The sequence below is a fragment of the Protopterus annectens genome, chromosome 2.part1, assembly GCF_019279795.1.
Source record: "Protopterus annectens isolate FY-2018-M chromosome 2.part1, PAN1.0, whole genome shotgun sequence".
Classification (NCBI taxonomy): Eukaryota; Metazoa; Chordata; order Ceratodontiformes; family Protopteridae; genus Protopterus; species Protopterus annectens.
The window spans coordinates 1,796,675,330-1,796,700,363 of NC_056729.1; the positions used below are offsets into that span (position 1 = coordinate 1,796,675,330).

Consider the following 25,034-nt stretch of genomic DNA (forward strand, 5'->3'; position numbering starts at 1 on the left):
TATGCGCCTTAGACTCCATATGATATTATAGGCATATGATCCTTATTTGTAATATTGAAATGCTTCATTTGACCTGTAATGCTTTGTATATTCCTGTATTTGTTGATGTCACTAGCGAGGAACTAGTTTAAGTGTATTAGCTGAAGGGATTGCTTCCTCTTGGATCTTATGATACTAATTACCTCTGTGTCTCAAGGCTTACTGTGTACATCATTTAATAGCAGAACATAGCTGTACTTGCAAAGGGCATTCATAGCTAAGATAGTTAAGCTACTTGACCTCTATATCATTTTTTAGGTAGATTAATGTGTACCGATGCCTCTATACTCCGTTACCGCATTATTGCCTAACCATTTACCTGAATGCTATGTAATGACTGTTTGAATGTTTTTGAACTAAATACTGTTGATGTGTGTTTTGGAACTTAATTACTGTGTTCTCTACCCTATTTCTGTGTAAATGGCTGTTTACTTATCCCATCATTGTTTCTCTTTTCCTCACCGTTCTTAGGTTTCATTTCTACTACCCTTTAGTAGTATTTTGGGATTCTACCTACCTGGTGAAAGGACCCATGCAAACTGTTCTAAACAACTGATTCCATATAGAAAGTCACTTGCCATCCTGCGTAGGATCCCTGTTACCAAAGGAGGCAAGAAAGTATGTGCTATCTATACCTAGCGGTAAAGCTGAATACTTGCCTAACAACTTGCGTGTGCTTTCAAGCATGCTACCTAGCCAGGATACCTAGCAGTCATACCCTCCCTCTATCCCTTAAAATATTTAATTATTCCTATCCTTGTACTGTCTCCCGCAACTATTTATAGAGCCACGCAAACCTTCTACCAACCATCTCTGCTCACTGGTTTTGGTTGCAATACATTTTTGCCCACTAGATAGCACCCTAAACTAGGCTGGTTCCTAGTACTGTTCGCCCTAACATTATCTGAAGTAAGGATCAGACCCTAAACTAACAAGGAAAGCCTAAGGAACTTTCTCCTGCACAGTCTTAGGAGCTGTTTTCTACCCTGCTTTTCCCACGCTATCTGAGACTTCTTCCCCATACTTGCACTCTACTGTCCCTTACTATTCACTACCACAGTTTCCTACCCTCCATACTTACCCATACCAACTGAACTGTACCTCAGTAGTCAGCTGCTCACAGATAGGTTTTCTGACAGTCCTTCAGTCACTTATTTCAACCCGTTCCATTCGCCCTGTGGGCTCAATTCTCACCCACCCCCATTGATCCTACATTTATACCTCATAAGACACTCCCCTTCCCCTAATTATCCAATTACCTTGTTACATTTCCCTAAACACTCGATACAGACACACCCTTACTCTCATTCCTCTTCTCACTACTGCCCCTACTGCACTACCTCTCTCTTTCCTAGCTCTCTAATCTATCCTATTACCACTCTTACACTTTTCCCCTTCCTGACATGTCTTCATCACACCAGCATAAACTTACAAACATACTCCTCTTTCTTGCTGCAACACACACACTACTCATACCACTTATGCTTACCTGGTATGAAAACTTACACATCACTGGATCCCTCCATCCTCTAAAACAAACATCACCTATCAATCAACCTACTACCCACAACCATGCTAACATTACCTCTACCTCAACCTACCTCTCCCCAGAGTATCATAGGCTAGCCCATATTACTCTCCAGCAAACCAGAAAATCACAATATACTCTCTTCAAACTCCTTAAGGTCACACTTACTCTTCAACAACACCCTCTTCTTCATGGTGATATTCATCCTAACCCAGGACCTAACAAAAACACCCTACTAAATCCCCACCAGCACCAAACTGCCACCCCAATTACCCTTACCAAAACTGCAAATTCCCTACTCATAGCTCATCTTAACATACAGAGCTTAAACAATAAAATTAGCCAACTGTATGCTCTACTTGACATACACTCCTTTGATGTCCTATGTCTAACAGAAACCTGGCTCAAACCAGGAACAAAAGATAATGAAGTCATCCCGCCAGGGTACAATATAATAAGTTAGACCGTACAACTAAAAAGGGTGGAGGGGTAACAATTCTATATAAATCTGAACTAAATGTATCTTCAGTAGACTTACACATACCATTAGATAATCACGCAGAAATCCTTGTCTCTAAACTTCAGCTTAATACTAGCAAATCTATCTATTTTTATTTTATTTATTTTACATTTGTTGACCGGGCTAGTCTAACTGGACATAAATATCCGTTTTCAGTAGAGGCCCGGGGAGAAAAGCTCCAAATACAGGCAGTAAACAATGATTTCTTACATAATGCATAATATAAGTAAAGAAAACAAATACAGGTAGAATGAAAAATTTGTTTCAACACGTAACACCTAGTAAATTAGGAGATGAATCTAAACTACATAGTAATATAAAATGCTTTTAAAAACAGTAAGAGTAAAAAAAAAAATAACAACAAAAAAAAATTTACACAGGCAGAATAAAAAATTTCTGGTAAAGCCTAATTCTTAGATAGAATTCTAAAACTCTTGGAAGTTATCATAAGTAGCTAAGTAAGGAAGGGGAAAAATAGTTGAGTGAGAGCATGATTTCAGTCAGGATTTGCACAAGGACACAGCCATTGTGTTTTGAGATGTTCTTTAATGTGTTTTTTAAAAAGAGGGGTAGAGTTTTGATTGGTTATTTCTTGTGGGATCTATATAATTTGCTCCTACCTACCTCCAGGCAATAACATCAACACCCTTGAAAATATCTTATGCTGCCTCTCTTCTTCCATCCCTCAAGAAACCATAGTACTATAAACCTGTATGGCTTTTCTCAATTTATCACCACCCCAACCAGAATCCATTAGCCCACTAACAAAGAGAGTACCTTAGATTGGATCTTAGTAAGAAACCGTCCCCTCACTTATACAGCAGATACCCTTCCTGATGATATCAGTGACCATTTACTCACTTATATAATTAGACATAAAACCTTCTTCCCTAAACAACCTATCATTAAAACTATACGAAACAAAAAACACTTTAATGCTATAAACTTCCAAAAAGAACTGCAAGCCTGTGACTGATCTCCCCTTAAAACAACTCTCCCTTGAGGAAGCAGTATCCTATTTTAACTCCAAATTCTTACAAATACTGGAATACCATGCCCCTACTCCATCCATAAGAACTAGAAGTAAAGCTACACCATGGCTTTCTAAAGAGACAAGACAAAAAATCCTAGTAAGAAATAAGATCTGGTCTAAATGGAGATGTACTAAAAACCCAACCAATCACCAGAACTACAAACACCATAGAAATGCCACAAAGAAATCTATACTCCTTGATAAAAACAACTACTACTTTAAACTCCAAGGCAAGCATCAACAAATCCCACAAACTTTCTGGACAGCTATTAATAAATTTTTACACCCAGGCCACTCCAAGACACCAACCAATTCAGGACTTTCCTTAAGCACTGCTAAGGAGATTGCTGACACCTTCAATACCTTCTTTACTGAAACTGTACAATCTCTCGCTAATTCCCTACCTCCTGTCACCCTAACCTTCCCATTCCCCATGACTAGCAAACCCCCTACCTTTCAAAAAAAATCCAGTCCCTACATCCTTCATCTTTACCATACTTACTAAACTTAAACCATTTACCCCATCTGCTGATCTCCTACCAGCTGAATACCTGCAAATCGCAGCTAAAGTTCTTTCCTATCCTATTTCCATACTAATCAATAGAACCATTAATGAAGGATCTATCCCATCTCTCTGGAAAATCTCACATATAATTCCTCTTCATAAGGGTGGCAACTCAACCGAAATATCTAACTATCGCCCCATAGCCCTACTCTCCCCCCTAGCCAAAATAATGGAAAAATGTATCCACCGCCAGCTACTTGATCACCTTCTCCAATATAACCTTCTATCAGACTGTCAGCATGGTTTTAGGCCTTTCCATAGTACTACTACTGCCCTACTATCCTTCTCTGACTGCATCAGTAAGCATTGCAACAACAATAGGCTGTCCACTGCTCTCTTCATAGACCTATCAAAAGCCTTTGATATGGCGAACCATCAATTACTACTACAAATACTAGAACAATGCTCACTCAACACAAAGACATTACAGTGGTTTAAGTCCTACCTAGAAAACAGACAGCAAGCTGTCCACTGAGACAATAACCTTTCCACTCTTCTTCCTATTACTCTTGGGGTCCCACAAGGCTCCATCCTGGGACCTCTCCTTTTCTCTATTTTCATCAACAATATGCAGACGATTCCACACTAGTGTGTTCTGCCACCTCATCTGCTGAGCTCCAAACCATCACCCAGACAGTATTTAACTCAGTTGAAAAATGTTTTTTGCAATGTTGCCTCCTACTAAATGCCAGAAGAACTAAATTACTGATATTTACTCCGTAACTGAAGTCCCCCCTATTGATCTTACTGTCAAATCTAGCAATGGTACTATAATTACACCTGACCTGACCACCCAGCTCTTAGGTGTAACAATAGATCAAAATCTTAACTTTGACACACATATTAACACTACTAGTAAAACTGTTAACAGAAAACTTGGTTCACTTTATAGGATAAAATCCTTCCTTAACCCTAAAGCCAGAACCTCCATTACCCATACCCACCTGATCTCTACCCTCCTCTATGCTTCATCTCTTTATACAAATCTTTCCAAAACTAACCTAAACAAGCTGGCAACTTCCTACAACAACATTGCCAGATTTGCTACGAGTTCACCATATAGAACCCATCACTGTTTAAATCTCAAATAGCGAGGTTGGCTACAACTCCAAAACCAGCTACTATTTCAGCAGCTTACTATTATCCGTAAGATTATCTTTCATACCAACAATACTCCTATTCTTAGTAGCATAGTCTTTCCTTATAGAAATCTTACCACCCTTCGTTCAACAAATAAATTACAAGTAACCATCCAGAAATCCCTTAATAAAGCAGGGGACGCCCTCTTCTCTAATTCCATGGGTAAGATTCGGAACAGACTCCCCAGCAGCCTACAATTACTTTCATCATTTCCACTTTTCAAGCACCAACTAAAGGTACACCTTAAAGCACATTGGTTGTGCCCATGTACTAACCCAGATTAACACTAACTGTCAAGTATACCGCATTTTCCCCTTCTATAACCCACTAGTGGGAAAATAAACCTTCCTCTTAGTATTGTTTCTTAATTTCTTCTTATTACTTGAAACTTACTTTGCACATTTCTAAAACCCTACTTCTGCTCCTGGCACTTTCATTGTCAGTTTTTGTATTAATGCCACCTATGTCATATATGTGTAAAGTTCTAAATAGGCATAATAACTAGTTAGAGACTGTCATCCCTTCCCCACTCTTCTGTACAACAAATGTCAAACTATATACCTCAGATATATGATTCTCAAACTACTGCATTGCCAAAATCCACATTCATGCTTTTCTATTGATGTTAGTTCCTTCAATGCTTACAGTTATAACGTATTTAATCATTTGTTAGCATTTTGTGTCTTTACTCCTTCATGCTAGTTTTACTATGTTAGTCTGCAGCTTTACTGTATTTGTATTTTTAACGTGTATTAGTTTTATGTTGCTGTTTTGATTTGTAGTCCTGTTACATTAGTTTAATCTTGGATCTTATCTCCCCGGGCATCTACTGAAAATGGACATGTATCCAGTTGGACTAGCCCGGTCAACAAACGTAAAATAAAATAAAATAAATAAAATAAAATAATTGCATCAGAATTCAAAATAGAGTTCAAAAACATGTCATCCTTTATTAGGGTGCCCCAGATCTCTCAACAGTAGGTAACTCTAGTAGGACTAGTGCTGGATCCGATTCCTGCCTCTACAGTAGTTAAAGTTATTTCCCCAGGAGATGCAGGAACACAGTTCTACTCCACGCTACTCCTAGTTCCAAGAAAACATGGCCCATGTTGAACCTTTCGTAAGAGCAGAGCAGTTCTTGATGCTCATTAAACACTTAGTGTTGTTTTTCTTACTGCCACAAGACATAATCGATACTTTACATATGGAGGGCACCTACCTCTGTAACCACATCTCTAATACCCCAGGAAATTCCCAAGACCTCTGATAGGATCCCAGCAGTTTAAATTCACTTTCTTGCTTTTTCCATGTTTCCTGGAGTAGCTCCAGTTTTTGTACATCTCAGACTACAAGTGTATACACCGACCCATATGTGGGTGCACATGTCAGACTACAGGAGTATATACAGATACCAAAATGTGGATGCACATGTCAAACTACAGGGGTATATACAGCTACCTCATTGTGGATGTGCATGTCAGACTACAGGGTTATATACACCTACCCGTATGTGGATCCACATGTCAGACTACAGGGGTATATACACCTACCCATATGTGGAAACATATGTTGAACTACAGGGATATATACACCTACCCATATGCCCATATGTGGATACATATGCCGAACTACATGGGTATATATAATCACACATATGTGGATTCACATGTCAGTCTACAGGGGTATATACACTTACCCATATGTGTATTCATATGTCAAACTACTGGGGTGTATATATCTACCCATATGTGGATGCACATGTCAGACTACAGGGGTATGTACACCTACCCATATGTGGATGCACATATCAGATTACAGGGGTATGTACACCTACCCACATGTAAATGCACATATCAGACTACAGGGGTAAATGCACCTACCCATATGTGGATACATATGTCAGACTACAGGGGTATTTGCACCTACCTATATGTGGATGCAAATGTCTGACTACAGGGGTGTACATGGATAACTACTTAGATACAGTTCTGTCACAGAAGGATCTGGGGTTTGAATTTAGCATCTCCTGTGTCTCCATATTTGTCATCTTCAATAACTACCACAAGTCAGGCTTGTTCCCCTTTATTGTCAAATAATTTCTGAGAGCATTACTGTATACCACAAGAAATAGATCTTACTTGCCACCAGTAAAGTTACCCTTGTCAGTCCCTTCTTCCTCAGCTCCACAGAGGAAAATCTTCTGATAGACAGTGGAGCATTAATGACCATATGGCACCTGTCAACTTCCATGCATAATGGCCTCTTTTTCCATTTTTCCAAGTTTCACATGAGGAAGATCCAGAGGTTCCTAAGGAACCTGTGGATGCAAAACTAACACTCACAGGAGAAAGTTACTACATTTCACAAACATTTCCACTGGTATATGCAGCAAGTAAGACTTAATTGGAAAATGTTATTTTCCACCTCGAAGAACAATCAAACCCTGATGACAAATACTTCAGTAGATGCCTATGGGCTAACACTAAGATGCATTAGTTTCAATGGGACTTGGATTCAGAAGAAAAAAAAAAGGATGTTGACATTAAAGAAATAACATTGATCAGTGTCTTGCATGCTTTTGAGAATGTGTCAATGGCAGCTGTACTTGCAGTGCCCAAAGGTAGCCTTGGTGGCAGTACATAAACAAATTGGGGACACACTCATTCTTACAAACTGTGCAGGCTGGATGTGGTGGCTTTAGTGAGAGATCTTTACAGTTTGTATTTGTTTATCCTCATTGCAGAATGCTCTGGTTGAGTAGCTAAATAGTTCCTCCTCCAACCTTAATAAATGGTGAACAAATCTGAGGATTTTCCTGTCTTTCACTTTGTTTTTATTTATTTAGTTAACATTTGTTTACCAGGAAAATCTGAGTTGAATGAGCCAATTTTCAGTGGAGGCCCAGGGAGAAATGCTCCAGACACATCTTACAGACAGTCCTGGATACAGCAAATCTGTTTCTGGACTAGATTAGTTACAGGAAAGGTGGGAAACAAGTGCAAATGCAGGCTTTTAAACCAGAAAGTTGAAATAGATGGAAAAACTGCCCAAACGGCCAATAAACTACAATTTCTGGGTCAGAAACCACTATTGTGGTAGATAGGCTACCTAGCGCTTACCACTCCCACTGATAAGCTAGAATACAGAATAGCTTTGGGGGCTCAAAATCTTACAAACAGTCCTGGTTACAGCAAATCTGTATCTGGACTAGACTAGTTACAGGAAAGGCAGGAAACAAGCTTAGAAATTTTTTTTTTGGAAAGTGGAAAGGGAGAAAGGAGAAACAGAAGATAATTCGAAATTATGGACCTAAGTGGCTTGCCCTTCACAAATGTTCTGTCTGTATTAGGTAGAATGAGCTAGTGACACTAGACTAGAATAGAGCTGGGATAGAGCTGAACAGATGGGACTGGTAGGAGTGTCTAAAGTCAAAATATGATCTCAGTGTACTCAGTTGAGTGAGCAAATGAGATAGACCCAGGAGGAGTGTTTAAACACAAATTTACAGGAGGGGCAGGCAATTCCAAAGCCACCAAGATTAATACCAGAACAAGAACAGGGAGGGCGGGTGGAAAACTAACTGCAGAGACAGAGAGAGACCACAGTATTCTATGAAACTTATTCTATCAAAAATAAATTATTTGGCAGCAGCACCAAAGTCATTCTCAACAGCCAAGACTTTTTTCTACAAGCGAGCAAGGATCTCTATGTGGCTGCTGTTTCCCAACCCCAGCCCAGCCCATTGAAAGGTTTGCTACGTTAGAGGACTGCTGCGCTACTAATAAATTATTTGGCAGCAGCACCAAAGTTATTCTCAATTCTACAAGCGAGCAAGGTTAATAACTTAGTCTATTACTCAACTGTAATTTAAAGACTGTAATCTGCTTTACCTTCCCCAGGAACCAGAAGCACTAGCTAGTATCACCTAGGTCCTCATAGCTACTGTACAAAATAGTGTATAGTTTTGTTTTTAACAAACTAGAACACTTACAACTGCAAGACTTTACCCTGGTAAGCTGTGTGCTTGTTCTTACATTAACAGCACATACTGATTGGCTCTGTAATAGCCCGGTCGGGTTGGAGACCACCTGGTTGCAGTTCTTCCTTTTACAAGACCTGGTAGCCTAGCAACCACTAGGCCAGAACCGAGGTTAGAAAACCCCTTAGAATGGCGCCATTTTCAACTTAGTTAACAGAGGACGCTAGTGTTCTCAGAACTCGGAGGCGTAGGTAAGGTGTATTCTACTAGCCCAAAATATATGTATTTTGTGTGGTATTTGACCATTTGTAGTGTTATAAAGTGTGTGACTGAATGCTTCAGAATCTGACTGTCTCATGAACAAACATCTGTTGTCTGCTGTTTCCAATTAGAGCTCGGTTAAATGTTTGGATTGGAACTTTATTACTGAACATAGAGTGAGTCTAAATGCCTGGAGTTTTCTGCATTTCCTGATGTTATTGGTAGCTAAATAATGCATCGGGGATATACAATACTCTTGCTGTATGCTGTAACTTTTTTTTTTTTAAGTTGTGAATACAGGGGTTTCTAAATACCTGGAGTTTATTGCATTTCCTGATTTTATTGGTAGCTAAATAATGCACCGGGGATATACATTACTCTTGGTGTATGCTGTAACTTTTATTTTTAAATTGTGAAGACGGGTTTCTTTTACCATACTATTATATACACTTTAATAGAGTACAAACTAATGTTCTATCCGTAGCAGTAGTTAAGTTAAGCTATAGGTACAGAACATATTATTGCTGTACGGACAGCATGATGTTATATAATACCTAATACCAAGCAATGGAATGTTTTAGCAAGTTTTTGTATCTGTAGTGAACCATTTTTGTGAAGGGACAGGATTGAACTGGTTATAGCTGCACTTCCTGTGAATGGTTAAGGTATGATGTTCATCGTGTTACCCTGCTGCAGTCATCACACTTGGGTTATCCTGCCGTCAGGCAGTCCCGCAGTCGGCGGCAAGAAAGACTGAAGAAAATGGCATTGGATGCCTCTTATATACCCCTGGCGCACTGACGTCAGGGAAGAAGCGACAGCAACCAACGCTGGACCAAGACTTTGGAACTCAGGCCAACTGCAGGACCACCTGATGGCAGGATAACCCAAGTGTGATGACTGCAGCAGGGTGAACACTTGAACATTTACATTTATGGTAGGTACAAACTGCGGTGGTGGTGCTGCGTTCGCAGTTGTTAGGATTCTCAGTTAAAGGCGTAACTGTGTGACGACATGCGTGAATGCGTTGAAGGTTGTGCGTTAGGCCCGGCAAGCCAGCATGTAAAACTCTACTGCCAATCATTAGCGGACCGGAGTTCCGCTGTGGCGACCCCTAACCGGGAAAAGCCGAAAGACACACACACACACACACACAAAACTGTACTTTTTGCACACTACGATAGGAGTTTGCCAGCACATAACAGGTTATAATTCTATACTGGGCCTATCTTATCCTTCTATTAACCTCACTTTCCATCTTCCTCCTAGGATCTCTATGCGGCTGCTGTTTCCCAACCCCAGCCCACCCCATTGAAAGGTTCGCTACATTAGAGGACTGCTGCACTACTAATAAATTATTTGGCATCAGAACCAAAGTCATTCTCAACAGCCAAGGCTTTTTTCTACAACCGCGCAAGGTTAATACCTTAGTCTATTACTCAGCTGTAATTTAAAGACTGTAATCAGCTTTACCTTCCCTGGGAGCCAGAAGCACTAGCTAGTATCGCCTAGGTCCCCATAGGTACTGTACAAAATACTGCATAGTTTTGTTTTTAACGAACTAGAATCTAGTGTGAAATCTAAACTCATAGACGTTAAATATAATTGTAAATATACACTTACAACTGCAAGACCTTACCCTGGTAAGCTGTGTGCTTGTTCTTACATTAACAGCACATACTGATTGGCTCTGTAATAGCCCGGTCGAGTTGTGCCCCACTCCATTCGCCTCACTCCCCTATCCTACCCCCAGTTCCCACCCACCCTCACATCATCCAAATGTATTTGTGTTCCTTGTCACCTGATCATCTCCCTCCACCAATTACTCCTACTAACTACTAGCCACACCCCCAGGAAATTGCCCAAAATTTTGTACTCCTTTCATTACAACCATACCTCAAACCTGTTCTCAATACTAAGGCTCTACACCATCTATTTCCCACTATACCCTAAGGCTCTACACCATCCATTTCCCGCTATACCCTAACATGATGTTCTTTGTGTTTCACTGTTGCAGTCATGACATTTGGGTAATCTGCTGGCAGGTTGCCCTCAGTTGGCCTGATTATCAAAGTCTTGGGTCCTGCGTCGGTTGCTGTCGCTTCTTCCATGACGTCAGGTCTTCAGGGCTATAAAACATGCAGCCGATGCCATTACATCAGTCTTTCTTGCCGCGCGGTGCCTGAAGCAGAAGCAGTTCGCAAGTGCCGGTCGGCCGACTCCTGAAATTTTCGTTTTCGAGTTTCAGAACCAAAGTCTTCAACTAAAAGCTAGTATACCCTAACATGTTTCTTTTACTGTCTTTCCTCCTACTATCACTCTCTTCCTTAACCTACATTACATCCATATACACATTCAACCCCATAGACATGACCTCCTACCATACAACACACACTTTAACACCTACTGACACACATATTAACTTTACTATCTGTCCAACATTATTTAAGGACAGCATAATACTGTATACTAATAGGACCCACCTTCTAAATCCTTACTATAGAAAACCCCCTTATATAGTCTTTACAAGTATAGCATACACTATTAAGCATATAATAATTCTCAGCACAATACTTCTTATATTAGGAGACATACACGCAAACTCAGGACCCTGTCCCACTACCCTAGCAAATAGAACTCAGTCAGACCTACTGATCATAAATATCAATGCCAGAAGTATCTCAAGCAAACTCCCTGACCTACATGCACTCATTTCTCACCATTCCCCAGATATTCTTGCTATCTCAGAAAGCTGGCTTAAACCCTCTATCACAAACAATTAAATTCTCCCACCAGGATACAATATTCTTAGGTTAGACAGAACAGACAGGAAAGGAGGTGGGGTTGCCATTTTCTTCAAAAATTCATTCAACCTCCAGCCACTTCAAACCACTATACCCATATTTCAGAATGCAGAAATCTCAGGTGCTAATCTGTCTGTGAACAATGAAAAACAAATTAACATTCTATGTAGATATATCTCTCCTGGAAATAACTGCCATACTCTAGAAGAAATTCTCCAGTGACTCAGTCAAAACCTTCCACACAAAACAATTGTACTAGGAGATCTAAACACTGACTGGCTAGCCTGTAACCCCACTAACCCCTCCATTCCAGTAAATCTCTATGGATTTGGCCAATTAATCATAGAACCCACCAGAATCGACAAAAAATCCCAAAGACAGTCTATTATTGACTGGACATTAGTGAACTACCCCAAATGTAACTGTCACACAGGACTTCTACCAGATGAACTAAGTGACCATCTCCCTACTTTTCGCCTTAGGAAACATACCAATATCCTAAAGCCCATAATGTATAGACAAGTCAGGGCTGACAAAAACTTAAACCCACAGGATCTAAATGACACTTTAAAACAATGCAACTGGGAGCCACTTAGAACCTTAGACCTAGACAAGGCAGTTGATTGTTTCAACAAATCATTCACCAGAGTTCTAAATGCAATTGCCCCAATCAGAAAAATTAGAGCCAAAGCACATGCTCCATGGCTAAGCAGAGATGCAAGAGCCTTATTAAAATCTAGGGACACAGCCTGGAAGCAATGGAAAAAAGACAACTAACCAAAATAAACAACTTAGGAACTTAGCCAAAAAACAAATGAAACTAGACAAACAAAACTACTTCCTCAGTTTACAAAACAAACACTCAAAAAAACCCACAAAATTCTGGCACACCTTAAACTCATTGCTAAGGCCAGGTAAAACTACCACCCACCCCTAAATCCCCCAACAATGAAAATAGCAATATCGCTTCCCAACTGAACCATCACTTCAAAACTCAGTTCACACACTAGCCTACCAATTCACCAAACACAATGACCTACCCACTACTACTAAAAGTAGCTCTCCATGTAACTCAGCTAAACTCCCAAATAACTTACCCCCTTTACCCTCTCACCTGTTCCAACTAGCATAATTAAGAAACTCATCCGTAAACTAAAACCTACAACTCTTGCAGCTGATGGAATACCTGCAAGCTTTTTGAAAATAGCAGCTGACTCCTTATCCTACCCCGTCTCAATCTTTATCAATCAGTCAATCAAAGAAGTCTACGTTCCCCAAATTTGGAAAATCTCCTACATCATACCACTACATGAAGGTAGTAACTCATATGAATTTTCCAACTACCAGCCAATAGCCGTACTCTCTCCCTTATCCAAGCTCTGTCTAGGTTTCTGTAACACAGGAGTTCTTAACCTCACATAATCTTCTTTCCATCACTCAACATGGCTTCTGCCCACACCATAGCACAACTACTGCTCTACTGTCTTTCATAAATAAAGTTAACCAGCTCAGAAATAATAATAACTTTGTGTCTGCTATCTTCCTTGACCTTTCTAAAGCTTTCAACATGGTTTCACATCCCCTACTACTTGATGCCCTCTCTGTCCTATCCTTTGACTCTCCTACCATCTCCTGGTTCAAAAACTATCTATCAGATAGATAGCAAAGCTGTCCAATGGCAAGCTGAGCTATCACCCCTCCTCCCTACCTCTATAGGTGTAACTCGGGGTCAGTACTTGGCCCACTATTGTTCTCTGTTTTCACAATTAACCTACATACCTCCTCCAAACAAGCCACATTAATACAATACGCAATTGACTCAACTCACGGTGTTCATGTAGTAGGTCAGGGTGTTCATGTAGTAATCTGGGTATGGGCTTGTCCGCCTGGTGAACGGAACTTCCCTGGCCGGGTTCAAATGTCAGATGAAGCATGTGGATAGGGCGCATCTCCCTATTATGAACATTTTACCTGTATTTATAGACACATGTGTTTGGGCACCTATCAGGAGCTTATTCTGTTGGCTGTACATATTATGGGTGGGGTTGTTACGGTTCATACTCCACAGTAAGGGGGGGGTTCCCATTCACATTTGACTATTACCTGTATTCATTCATACGGGGATTATTTTCTTGGACATGTTGTGACTACAGGTATGCAGTTGTACATTACACAAATGTCATGGCTTGTTACTGTACATATGTGCGAACCATATCTCTCGACCGCTTTGAGCAACAAATCTCGCAAACCCTACATGATGGGGAGTAAGAGGGACACATTTTAACTAGTTTCCTTACAAGCTTATAACGTTGATAGAATACTATAGGTTTTGCATTGTCATGACTCTTCTGCGGGATGTGGAGTGCTATACTTAATGCTCATTATTTCGTGACATCAATCCATACCTATTTACTGGACAGACGCAGGTTGTCGGAGGCACACAACACTATGAGCAACAAGAGAAATCTTGACCAATGGATGGGAGATCGCAGATATACCCCAGGGATTACCTCAGTGTCACTGCTCAACAGAGGCACAGCTAAATAATGGGTATAGTTCCCCATACTAAAGGGGTGGCGCAAGCCACAAAACTATGGGCTAGGCTTGTAAATGCCCTCGGGCAGATAGCCTAGTATGAACCTATGAACCTATGAACCTATGAACACTTATCTGTGCAGCCCCATCTCATACCACCCTAAACAAACTGGCCCAAGACTCCTTCTCTTCCGCAGAAGGCTGGATCACTGGCATCCAATTGATTCTCAACCCTAATAAAACAAAACTTCTCATGTTTGCCCCCAATAAATCTAGATCCACTTCCCTAATCTTCTCAATCACATCTAGAAATGGCACAGTCATCTCTCCTACTACACACACAAAACTTCTAGGAGTTGAGACTGATAAAAATCTGTACTTCGATATTCACAAAGCTCAAACTATCCAGAAGGTCCACAAAAAATGGGTACTCTTTATAGACACAAGAATTTTCTCACTGACAAAGCAAGAATCACCCTAGCCCAAACTCATCTCTTATCCACACTATTGTATGCTGCACCCATATTAACCCATATTAGAAAAATAGACCTTGACAAATTCGAAGGATGTTACAACAGAATTGCTAAATTTGCAAACAACTCCCCATTCAAAACCCACCACTGCAATGGCTCGAATTCCCACAATTACTTAGCTACCAACAGCTTACATGTGCTTTTAACATCCTAAACAACCCAAACAAGACTTCATTACTAAAACAACTACTAACCCATTACTCTTCCATTCGCCCTCTTCGATCTTCTAGCAAACCTCTCCTAAATATCACCAGAGCCAACAATACTGCCGGCAAAGCCCTATACTCCCACAAAATAGCCAAATACTGGAATACTCTCCCCTCTAGCATAACCACTACTACCACAAACTCCCACTTCAAATCACTACTCAAAGCACATCTTAGAAAAACCTGGATCTGCCCATGTATCAGCTAACTACCTACCTCTTATCCACTGGCACTCCTGTCTAGGTTTCTGTAACATAGCCAATTCTCTGTCATGCAAAGCAGATTAAAAAGATGTTTCATACTATGACTAGCCTTGTATAATAATTTTACTATTTTTTGCTCATTGTATTATATAAATTGTAATATGTAGCTGTTAGCAACAAATGTTCTCTTTACACTTGTATTTGTAACTCTGGAGCTTTTCTCCCCGGGCCTCCACTGAAAATGGACCTGTTCCAGTTGGACTATCCAAGTTAACAAGTGTAAAATAAAATAAAAAATTAAATAAATGAAACAATTAAATAGAAAACTAAATAACTACAGACACAGACCATAATATTCAATAAAACAATTAAATACACAGAAAAATAAAATGCAGTGCAATCTTTAACACTGCAAGTTTGTACTTAACTCAGCTAGTAATGCAGTTGATTGTATGTAGCAGAAGCCAAACAACTCAGATATTGAGCAGTAATAAATTCAAAGATATTTGACTAACACTTATAAATATTCTTATGACATGTATCCTGGTGTTTTTACATGGATTTCTATGGTAAGTTGTTAAAGAGCCATACTGTGCAGCACTTAGGTTAAGAAAATCAAAACTTTGCAAGTCAGATATGAAGAATGTAGTGCAAATAAGGCACCCCTTCCAGTAATCTGCCTTTATTTGTATGGCACTTATATATTCACATGAGGCTTTGAGATGGTTAACAAGGGTCTATATTACTATGTCGAAAGATATTTCCATAGAACACATCTCCATCAACACCAAACAATCGAAATTCACTTCAGAGAATTGCAGGATTTTTCCCAGGGTAAGGAAGTAGTTGGCCAACTCTACTACTTTGCCCTTTTCCCCACTATAGTGCAATCTCAGAGTTGGTATATATAGTTGGGGGGGGCAAAGTGCCCCACTTGGGTGGGATTGATTTAGTGGGATGTGTGTTCCATTGTGCTATGGGTAATTGTTTCATTGCCGTTGGAAAAATTCCTCGATTGAAGTGAATTTCAACAGTTTCATGTCGATGGAGAGGTGTTTGATGGAAATGTCTTTCTATGAAATAATATAGACCCAGTTAACAAATGCAGATCAGAATCTTGTATAATCAGGCTTTTTTATAATACCATAAAGGAGTATGTTCCAGGTGAAAGTTTTTCCCTGTTAGGGCTAATCCAAAATTAAGTCACCGTGGTGGATGATATGTGGTATTTCATTGTCTGGGATACTCACAACTGGTTCCTTTGGTTTCTTCTGTGCAGGCTTCACTTTCATATCAGAATGTTTTTATGTGGTCTTTGCATTGCACTCAGTGTGTACCAGGTTGGTTACTTAGGGACTCCCTGGAACTGACCTTGCTTGGGTTTTCTTTCATGGATGCAGGTCCTGTATCCAGCAATAAACTGAGAGAAATCCTATAGTTTCCCATATCAGGACTTGCCATCACTGAGATGGAACTGAATGTTTTCTGTTGTTAGTGGATTTTATATATGTAATGGGCTATGGATGTTGTAGCCTTGACATCCTGGATGGTAACACGGTTGGAAGTGCAGACTTGTCTGTAATCAGATGTACATGAACATGCTTTATTGTACAGTAAGTTGTCAGTGGCTGCAAAGTCATCTGTCCATCTCTGACCATCTGAAAGGGGCAGATCCTGTCACCAGCATCTGGATTAGTGGATTAAAACTGTCAGTCTTAGTGTGGGATACTTTTCTCTCTGTCAAACCCAATATAGTTTTTGATGAGCAATGCTTAACATGCAGTTTTTGGGGACCATATTGGCTGTTGTTTAGTGAGAGGAAAACCGACCGCCCCCTTCCCCTAAATGGGACCTTACTGTAGCTTACCCTGAACTAGCTTGAACTGTTTAACTGTTTGATGCATTATTTTAAAATCTGCACTTAAAGTTACATTTTAGTCGAATTTGATCGAAAGTTTGTTGTTTGTTTGTTTAATTTAACTGTGGAAGCTGCCCACTAAAGTGTGCTAGCCTGTGTAACTAATTTATCACTGTTCCTGCATTTTCTGTGTGTTTCTACCAAAAAAACAAAAAAACAAAAAAATAATCCTTGTTTTCCTGCCTTCCTCGACTAGTTTAGACCAGTTTACAGGCATTGCTGTATTCTGGGCTGTGGTGTAGTTCCTGTGTTGTCCATTACCTTACTTGGATAGAGGGAAGTTTCTTTGCTCACCAGTGGGAGTGGGGAGCCTTGAGCAGCCTACCTGTCCCTGTAGGAAGTGACCTCAGCACAAGAAGCTGTAGTAATTGGTTGTTTTGGACCATTTCTAGCTCTTTTGTAGTTCACTGTTTAAAATCTGCCTCTGGGCGTTTTTTTCTGGCTATACTACTCAGACAAGCTCCTCGTGGGTCTGCAGAGTGGTCCTAGCAGCAGGGAACTCAGAAAAGCGACCACTTTCTGGATTTAAGTATCTTTGCTTTTTTCACTTGGAATAGCTTCTGTAGCTTACCCTGAACTAGCTTGAACTGTTTTTTAACTGTTTGCTGCATTATTTTAAAATCTGCACTTAAAGTTACATTTTAGTCGAATTTGATCGAAAGTTTGTTGTTTGTTTGTTTAATTTAACTGTGGAGGCTGCCCACTAAAGTGTGCTAGCCTGTGTTACTAATTTATCACTGTTCCTGCATTTTCTGTGTGTTTCTACCAAAAAAAACAAAAACAATCCTTGTTTTCCCGCCTTCCTCGACTAGTTTAGACCAGTTTACAGGCATTGCTGTATTCTGGGCTGTGGTGTAGTTCCTGTGTTGTCCATTACCTTACTTGGATAGAAGGAAGTTTCTTTGCTCACCAGTGGGAGTGGGGAGCCTTGAGCAGCCTACCTGTCCCTGTAGGAAGTGACCTCAGCACAAGAAGCTGTAGTAATTGGTTGTTTTGGACCATTTCTAGCTCTTTTGTAGTTCACTGTTTAAAATCAGCATTTGCCGGCTTTGTGGTTGTGCGCATAGGGTTAAACAAGGTTAAACTTTTTCTGGCTCCGCCAAGTCTGCTCTCCAAATTTTCCCTTAAGGAAGCTCTACTCTTAGTGTAACCAGACTACTTACTATATTATAAGCCTAGCACTTGTTCTCAATACTTCTCTACTAAGTAAGCACTCTCATACTAAGTAAAGCACTACATCTACTTACCACCCCTGTGAATATCCACTTCCCTTAAAGGTACAGCACTCCCTTATACAGTTCTAGCATGTCGAGTGGTAGATTACTGGTATCGTCTCCAGTTCAGCTGGTCAATCTGGATATCTTGAGACAATGCTACAATTGTCTAATGTACACAGACAACCCTCTCCTCCTCCCAACAAACACAAATACATGTGAGAGATGCAACTATATAGCCAAACTGGAGGCTGAACTCTCTCAACTCAGGGCTGGCATGGCCAGACAGGAGGAGATGGCAACCACACACACAACAAACCCAGTCCCACATAGATCTACCACAACTGCAAACCAAACACATAAAAACACAAAGACATACTCGGAGGCTCTAATAAAAAACTTACCAAAACAATAGAGGCTCCCAAAGCAGACACCCAAAAATCCACCACCTCAAAACAAAACACATGCAACACATACTTCAGTAAGTCAGTGTGTCAACCAATCACAGCCCTTAAGGCCAAACACCTTGCCTGATACACTAGTAATAGGTGACTCTATAGTCAGACACACTGATGTCCCGCTGACCAGGCTGAACAAGGAGAAGGTGACTGTGAGCTGTCTATCGGGAGCTAGGATCCGCCACATAACACACGCACTCAGGTCACTCCAAAGCAAGTACAAATATGACTCCGTCATTGTCCATGCTGGTGTGAATGACCTGAGACGTACCTCCCTGGACTACATGAAAAGAGACATAGAGGAGCTCTCCGATTATGTAGCCCAGGCTGGTATGACCCTGACCCTGAGCAGCATCTTGCCCTCACCAAGAATGATACCACAATACAAAGACAAGATGATCAGCATTAACAACTGGCTCAAGTACTGGTGTCATTCTAAGGGGATCCAATGTCTGTCTGCCTGGGATGACATGTTGGACAAGCCACGCTGCTTCGCAAGGGATGGCTTACACCTGTCACCACTGGGCTTCTGGATATTGGCTAAGGCTCTTGCCACTCCCATAGTGCCTTTTTTAGGCAAGAGGCTCAAAAGACAAACCCACCTCCTTAGAAAACAATAATGGAAAAAAACTAAGGGTAATGCTGCTCAATGCCAGAAGTCTAAATCTCAAGATGCAGGCACTTGATGCACTCCTCAGCATGGAGAACATCGACGTCTGTGCAGTAACTGAAACCTGGTTCAAGGCTCCTGAGATCACCCCAGCATTACCAGGCTATACCTCGTATCATGCTTTTCGGCCCCAAAACCCGGGCCGAACCACAAAGGGAGGGGGAGTGTCCATATTCATCAAGGACACCCACACCTCCAGGTTAGTAGCAACACATGAAGCATCAGAGACCATACAGGTGCAACTAACCATAGGCAAAACTGCTATACAACTGGTAGCATGTTACAGACCACCCTCCCAATCTCAAGAACTCCACTCAGCCTTCCTGAAGACATTGGAGGATATGAATGTATCACAAAATGCCATCATACTGGGAGACTTCAACTACCCAAACATAGATTGGGTACATTATTCTAGCCCTAATACCCTAGCCCAAAGGTTCCTGGAATTCATAAATTCAAATGCACTGGAACAATTAGTCACCTCTCCCACTAGGGGAGATAATATACTAGACCTGATCATCACAAACATGGGGACAAAATGCTCCACACCGAAGTATACCCTCACTAGTGAGATCTGACCACAAACTAATCACCCTGGATATACATATCCCACCTCCACCCCAGCACAAGAGACCACAGTGAAAAACTTCTCAAAAGCAGACTTCACTCTTCTTAAGACTGAGATGGTATCCTTTAAGCCCACTGTGCCAGTGGATACCACATCCCACAATGCCGAATCCTTCACAAATGCTTTCTATGGACATCTCCAAGAATGCATGGATCATGCAGTCCCAAACAAATCCAAGTCCCTCTCCACCAAAGGTAAGCGTCCTGTCTGGTGGACTTCAGCCATAAACAAACTGTATAACAAAAGAAGGAAGCTACTGCACGTCAGAGCAAAATCCCATGAAGGGAAGACATCTCTGATCAACATTAGCAGAAAACTACGTTCTCTCATAAAAACATCCAAGGCCAACTTTGAGAGAAAAATCGCTAAGGACACTAAAGATAACCACAATGCCTTCTTCAGCTATGTTAGAAACCTGGGCAGAAACCCTCAGATATGCTCAGAGTTGGTTCACAACAATAAAAAATACACTGAACCCACAGATATTGCCAACATTCTGGCTGACAGGTTCAGTGCAAATTTCTCCCCTCCTTCACCCCCAAAAGAAGAAATACTTATCCCAGCTGAATGTAATCTCCCTGTCATCTCAGATGTCCAAGTGAGAACCGCCCTAAACAAAGCAAAAAACACAGCATCAATGGGACCTGACGGTATCCCGGGTTGCGTGTTACGTGAACTCCAAGAGGAGCTAAACCCACACATAAAAATGCTATTTAACCTTAGCCTTACTTCGGGATATGTACCTGAACACTGGCGTACAGCAACAGTGGTCCCACTCCACAAGGGGGTGCCTCTACAGACCCTGGAAACTACCGCCCCATAAGCTTAACCAGCCTGGTCTGCAAAGCTATGGAAAGAATCATTATGGAACTCATAAACAGAGACATAGGGGACCTACAGACACTTGACCCCACCCAGTTCGGCTTTGTAAAGGGCAGATCCTGCCTTTTAAACCTGGTTGACTTTTTCGAAACAGTCACTAGAGCCATTGACGAGGGCAAAGCAGTCCATACAACATACCTGGACTTAGCTAAGGCCTTCGACACAATACCCCACTCAGGCATCATAGATAAGCTCAAAAGCTTAAATGTAAACCCTTATGTCACTAGATGGGTTGCAAACTGGCTAAAGGACAGAACTCATAAAGTTAAAATCGCTGGAGCAATGTCAAACTCAAAGCCAGTCACAAGTGGTGTCCCACAGGGATCTGTCCTGGGACCCCTCTTGTTCGGCATTTATTTCTCAGATGTTAAAGCAAACACGGGAGGGCTGTGGCTGACAAAGTTTTCAGATGACTGCAAACTAGGCGCCATAGTCGATACACCAGCAGACACACACATCCTACAAAAAGGCCTCACAGAAATGGACAACTGGTGCCGGAGTCACGGCCTTAAACTAAATGTCAAAAAATGTATAGTCATCCCCTTTGGGAAAAACAAAGTACCCACAAATTATCACATAGACAGCAACCCACTGAGTACTGAAAAAGTAATCAGAGACCTAGGGACCCAAGTCGACAGCGACCTCTCATTTGATACCCACGTTGCCAAAGTGGTTAGAAAAACATTCTACCTTGCACACCTCATCATGAAGGAATTCACATCCAGATCCAAGGATGTCATTGTACCCCTATATTCCTCCCTCATCAGACCCATGATTGAGTACAATTCCCCATTTGGTATGTACCTCACCCGGCATTTGCAACAGCTGGAGAGACCACAAAAGTACCTCACCAAGAGGATCAAGGGTCTCCAACATATGTCTTATTCTGCCAGACTAAAGAAACTTCAGCTCTATTCAGTATCATACCGCCTGCTCAGAGGTGATCTCTGCCTGATGTACAAGGCCATGTCCAATCAGGATCTGATGGACATGCTCCACCTCAAAAATACAAGTCCATCAGGACCACAAGAGCTAAAGACTTAAACCTCGGCACAAGTATGAATAGGACATGCTGGAGGGATAGATTCATAACCCAGAGGCTTCCCAAGCTTTGGAACAAGATCCCAGTTCGTATTAGGCAGAGCCCCTCACTGACTCTCTTCAAGAGAAATCTTGATGAGTGGATGGGAGATCGTAAGTTTACCCCAGGGGTCACATCTGTGTCACTGTTAGACAGGGGCACAGTAAACTAATTCTATTATATAAGGGGACCTTCATTGTGTCACTACTAGACACAGTATTCTAAATTTATTCTGTACATTTTTGTACCATTTCATGGGGTGGCAAATGCCACATCACTATGGCTAGGCTTACAAATGCCCCAGGTCAGATAGCCTAGTACTATACTATGAAACTATGAAACTATGAAACTATAAAGCTACTTATCTTAGGGGCAGTGGCCTTTACCCTCCAGGTGCTCAAGCTTTGGAAATAGAATTGAATGAGAGACTTTCTTGCTCTTGTTAGACAGTCAGGCTGTGGTGAGGTAATCAATCAGACAGAGATGCTGCTATGGCAAGAGGCATTGTAGGTAGGCATGTCTGCTATGACCAGTCTTGTATGGTCTGGAATCAGAAGGGATTTGGTCTGTGCACTGTAATGCCATAATACAGTTTCAGTAATTTTCAAACTTTTTTTTTTCTTTGAAGGGTCAAATCTGTGTTTCTTTCAACTCCATTTTTGACATCAGCTAAAGGACATTCAGAAAAAACAGAAGTGGGCCATCATCCTTATAGTGCTCTTTCAGTGTTTCAGAAAAATCAGACTGAACTAATTCAGCACTTTTTGATTGAAGTGTTCACACTTTACTGTTTTTCATATTACTTTTGACTTGTGCTGAAAATATATTGTGAATATTTGCAAAAACATACTTGGTAACCTTTTGCTTGTTGGCATTTAGAAGAAATGGAGAATAGACTGTAATATTATGGAATGTTCATAAGTGTATCTTATTACAGTCTTGTTATAGTCTAAGCACTCTTTTCTTCTGTCCACAGTCACCAGCCTATACTCTTGTCTGGACTCGAGAAAATAACAGGAAACTGTCTAACCGTGCCATGGATTTCAATGGAATTTTGACAATACGAAATGTGCAGCCGGAGGATGCTGGCATTTATGTCTGCACAGGATCTAACATGTATGCAATGGACGAGGGCACTGCTGAGTTAACTGTAACAGGTGTGTGTTAGCATTGTTCGCTACTTATCCCCCTTACTTTCCCGGTATGTGGTACCTGCTAGACTGCACTACCTGCATCTGTTGTTCTTTGCTAACAGTATTAAACTGTTTACAGGAAAATAATTTCTGTTTTGGGGCAAAAAAACCTGCACACTCTTAATTGCAGCTTTAAGAAAATGCTGTGTTAACATTATTCCTTATGCTAGGTTGCTTGGAACAGCTATACTCAAACTCTGCATTAACTACTACACATTTGATGTGTTAACTGAATTAGAATGAGCTTTGTTATAAGCTGAGCACGTTTACAAGTTTGACCCATCTTAAACCAGTAAATGTATTTTATTTATTTATTTTCTCATTTGTTGACCGAGTATGTCCGACTAAGCCAAAGCTCAAAATGACACCAAGGTGAGATTTAGTGTCAGAGAAATCCCACTACTACTTCTGAGCACTGATAAAAATAACAAAGGCATCAGAGGTAACTTCTGTAGTTTTTGACATGGTTAGAGAACAGTGAGGTTAATAGTGAATAACTGTGTCACCCCTTTCCAAAATCAGCATTGATTTTCTATCTTCTAAATACTAGCATTTTGAACTGTATGGCAGAGGTATTAATATTCCAAGAAAATAGATAATGGGAAAATACAGTCACTGCTTTCAGCTTTAATTTGCTTAAATTTTGTACTACACATTGTTAACAAGAACAGATGTAACACATCTTACTGTTGTAGTACGTTTTATGAGAATTTTCTGTCATAGTTGAAGTGAATTGTATGGGCTGTGTTTCCGGAAGGGTTTGAATGTATTCAAAATATAATTAGCAGGCTTTGCAATATTTTCATATTTGGCAGTTAAGTTTTTCCAAACTATGTACAGAAGCCTTCAGATTTGCACCAGATGTTTGGTATAAATTGCAGTGAACCAAATGCACTGTGGTACCCTCACTCAGCTTGTTAGTCATTTTATCTATTATTTATTTATTTAAAAGTGTCTGAAGCTGGAATTGTATCTCTAGTTCCCCCCAGCCTGATTCTCCATAGTTCTTTACCAGCACACTTGCATACAACCCTCCAGCACTGGCCCTCAGACCTAGCAGTTAGGTAGTATGAGCCTCTAGTAAGGAGCCGATCATTCAACTCCTTCATACCCACTTGTATTGAATGACTGTAGAACTGGAGGTCTAATCACTCTTTCCTCCCCTGTTGCTGAACATACCTTGATGCCAGTGTGGGCTAGGATTATATGTTTCCATGTAGTTATTGCTTAAATGGGTAAGCCTGTTGGATACAAGTACCCATTGTCATGGGTTGCCTAGGAGCACTGTCTCATTAAATCACTTGCTGAGTGTCGCACAATCTGTAACTAGAAATTGTGGAAATCTATCCTGGGACTACATGCTGAAGCTCTTTAATACTTATAGCTTTAACCATCTGAGCTGAACTGCCAGACCTTTTCTGCAGTGGGTCTCCATCAGGCACTTCTGAAAATAATTGTTTTAACTGATCCACCAGTCTCCACCAGATAAACTGCCTCTTTCTGATGTTCTTCGTGTTTCACTGTTGCAGTCATTAAATTTGGGTAATCTGCTGGCAGGCTGCCCTCAGTCAGCCTGAATAACAAAGTCTTGGGTCTTGCGTCAGTTGCGATCTCCTCTTCCATGACGTCAGGTTGTCAGGGGTA

The 25,034-nt window shown here is 40.8% G+C and overlaps 1 protein-coding gene across 11 annotated transcripts in view; it reads left to right on the top strand.

Annotated features, from left to right (window-relative positions):
* The window catches only part of HSPG2 (heparan sulfate proteoglycan 2), a 2,126,006-nt gene that overhangs the window by 1,259,129 nt on the left and 841,843 nt on the right, over positions 1-25,034 (top strand). For all 11 annotated transcript variants that reach the window (XM_044063227.1, XM_044063230.1, XM_044063231.1 and 8 more), the window contains one exon: positions 23,174-23,354. In XM_044063227.1, the coding sequence (XP_043919162.1) occupies positions 23,174-23,354 (181 nt within the window). The remainder of the gene's footprint in view (positions 1-23,173; positions 23,355-25,034) is intronic.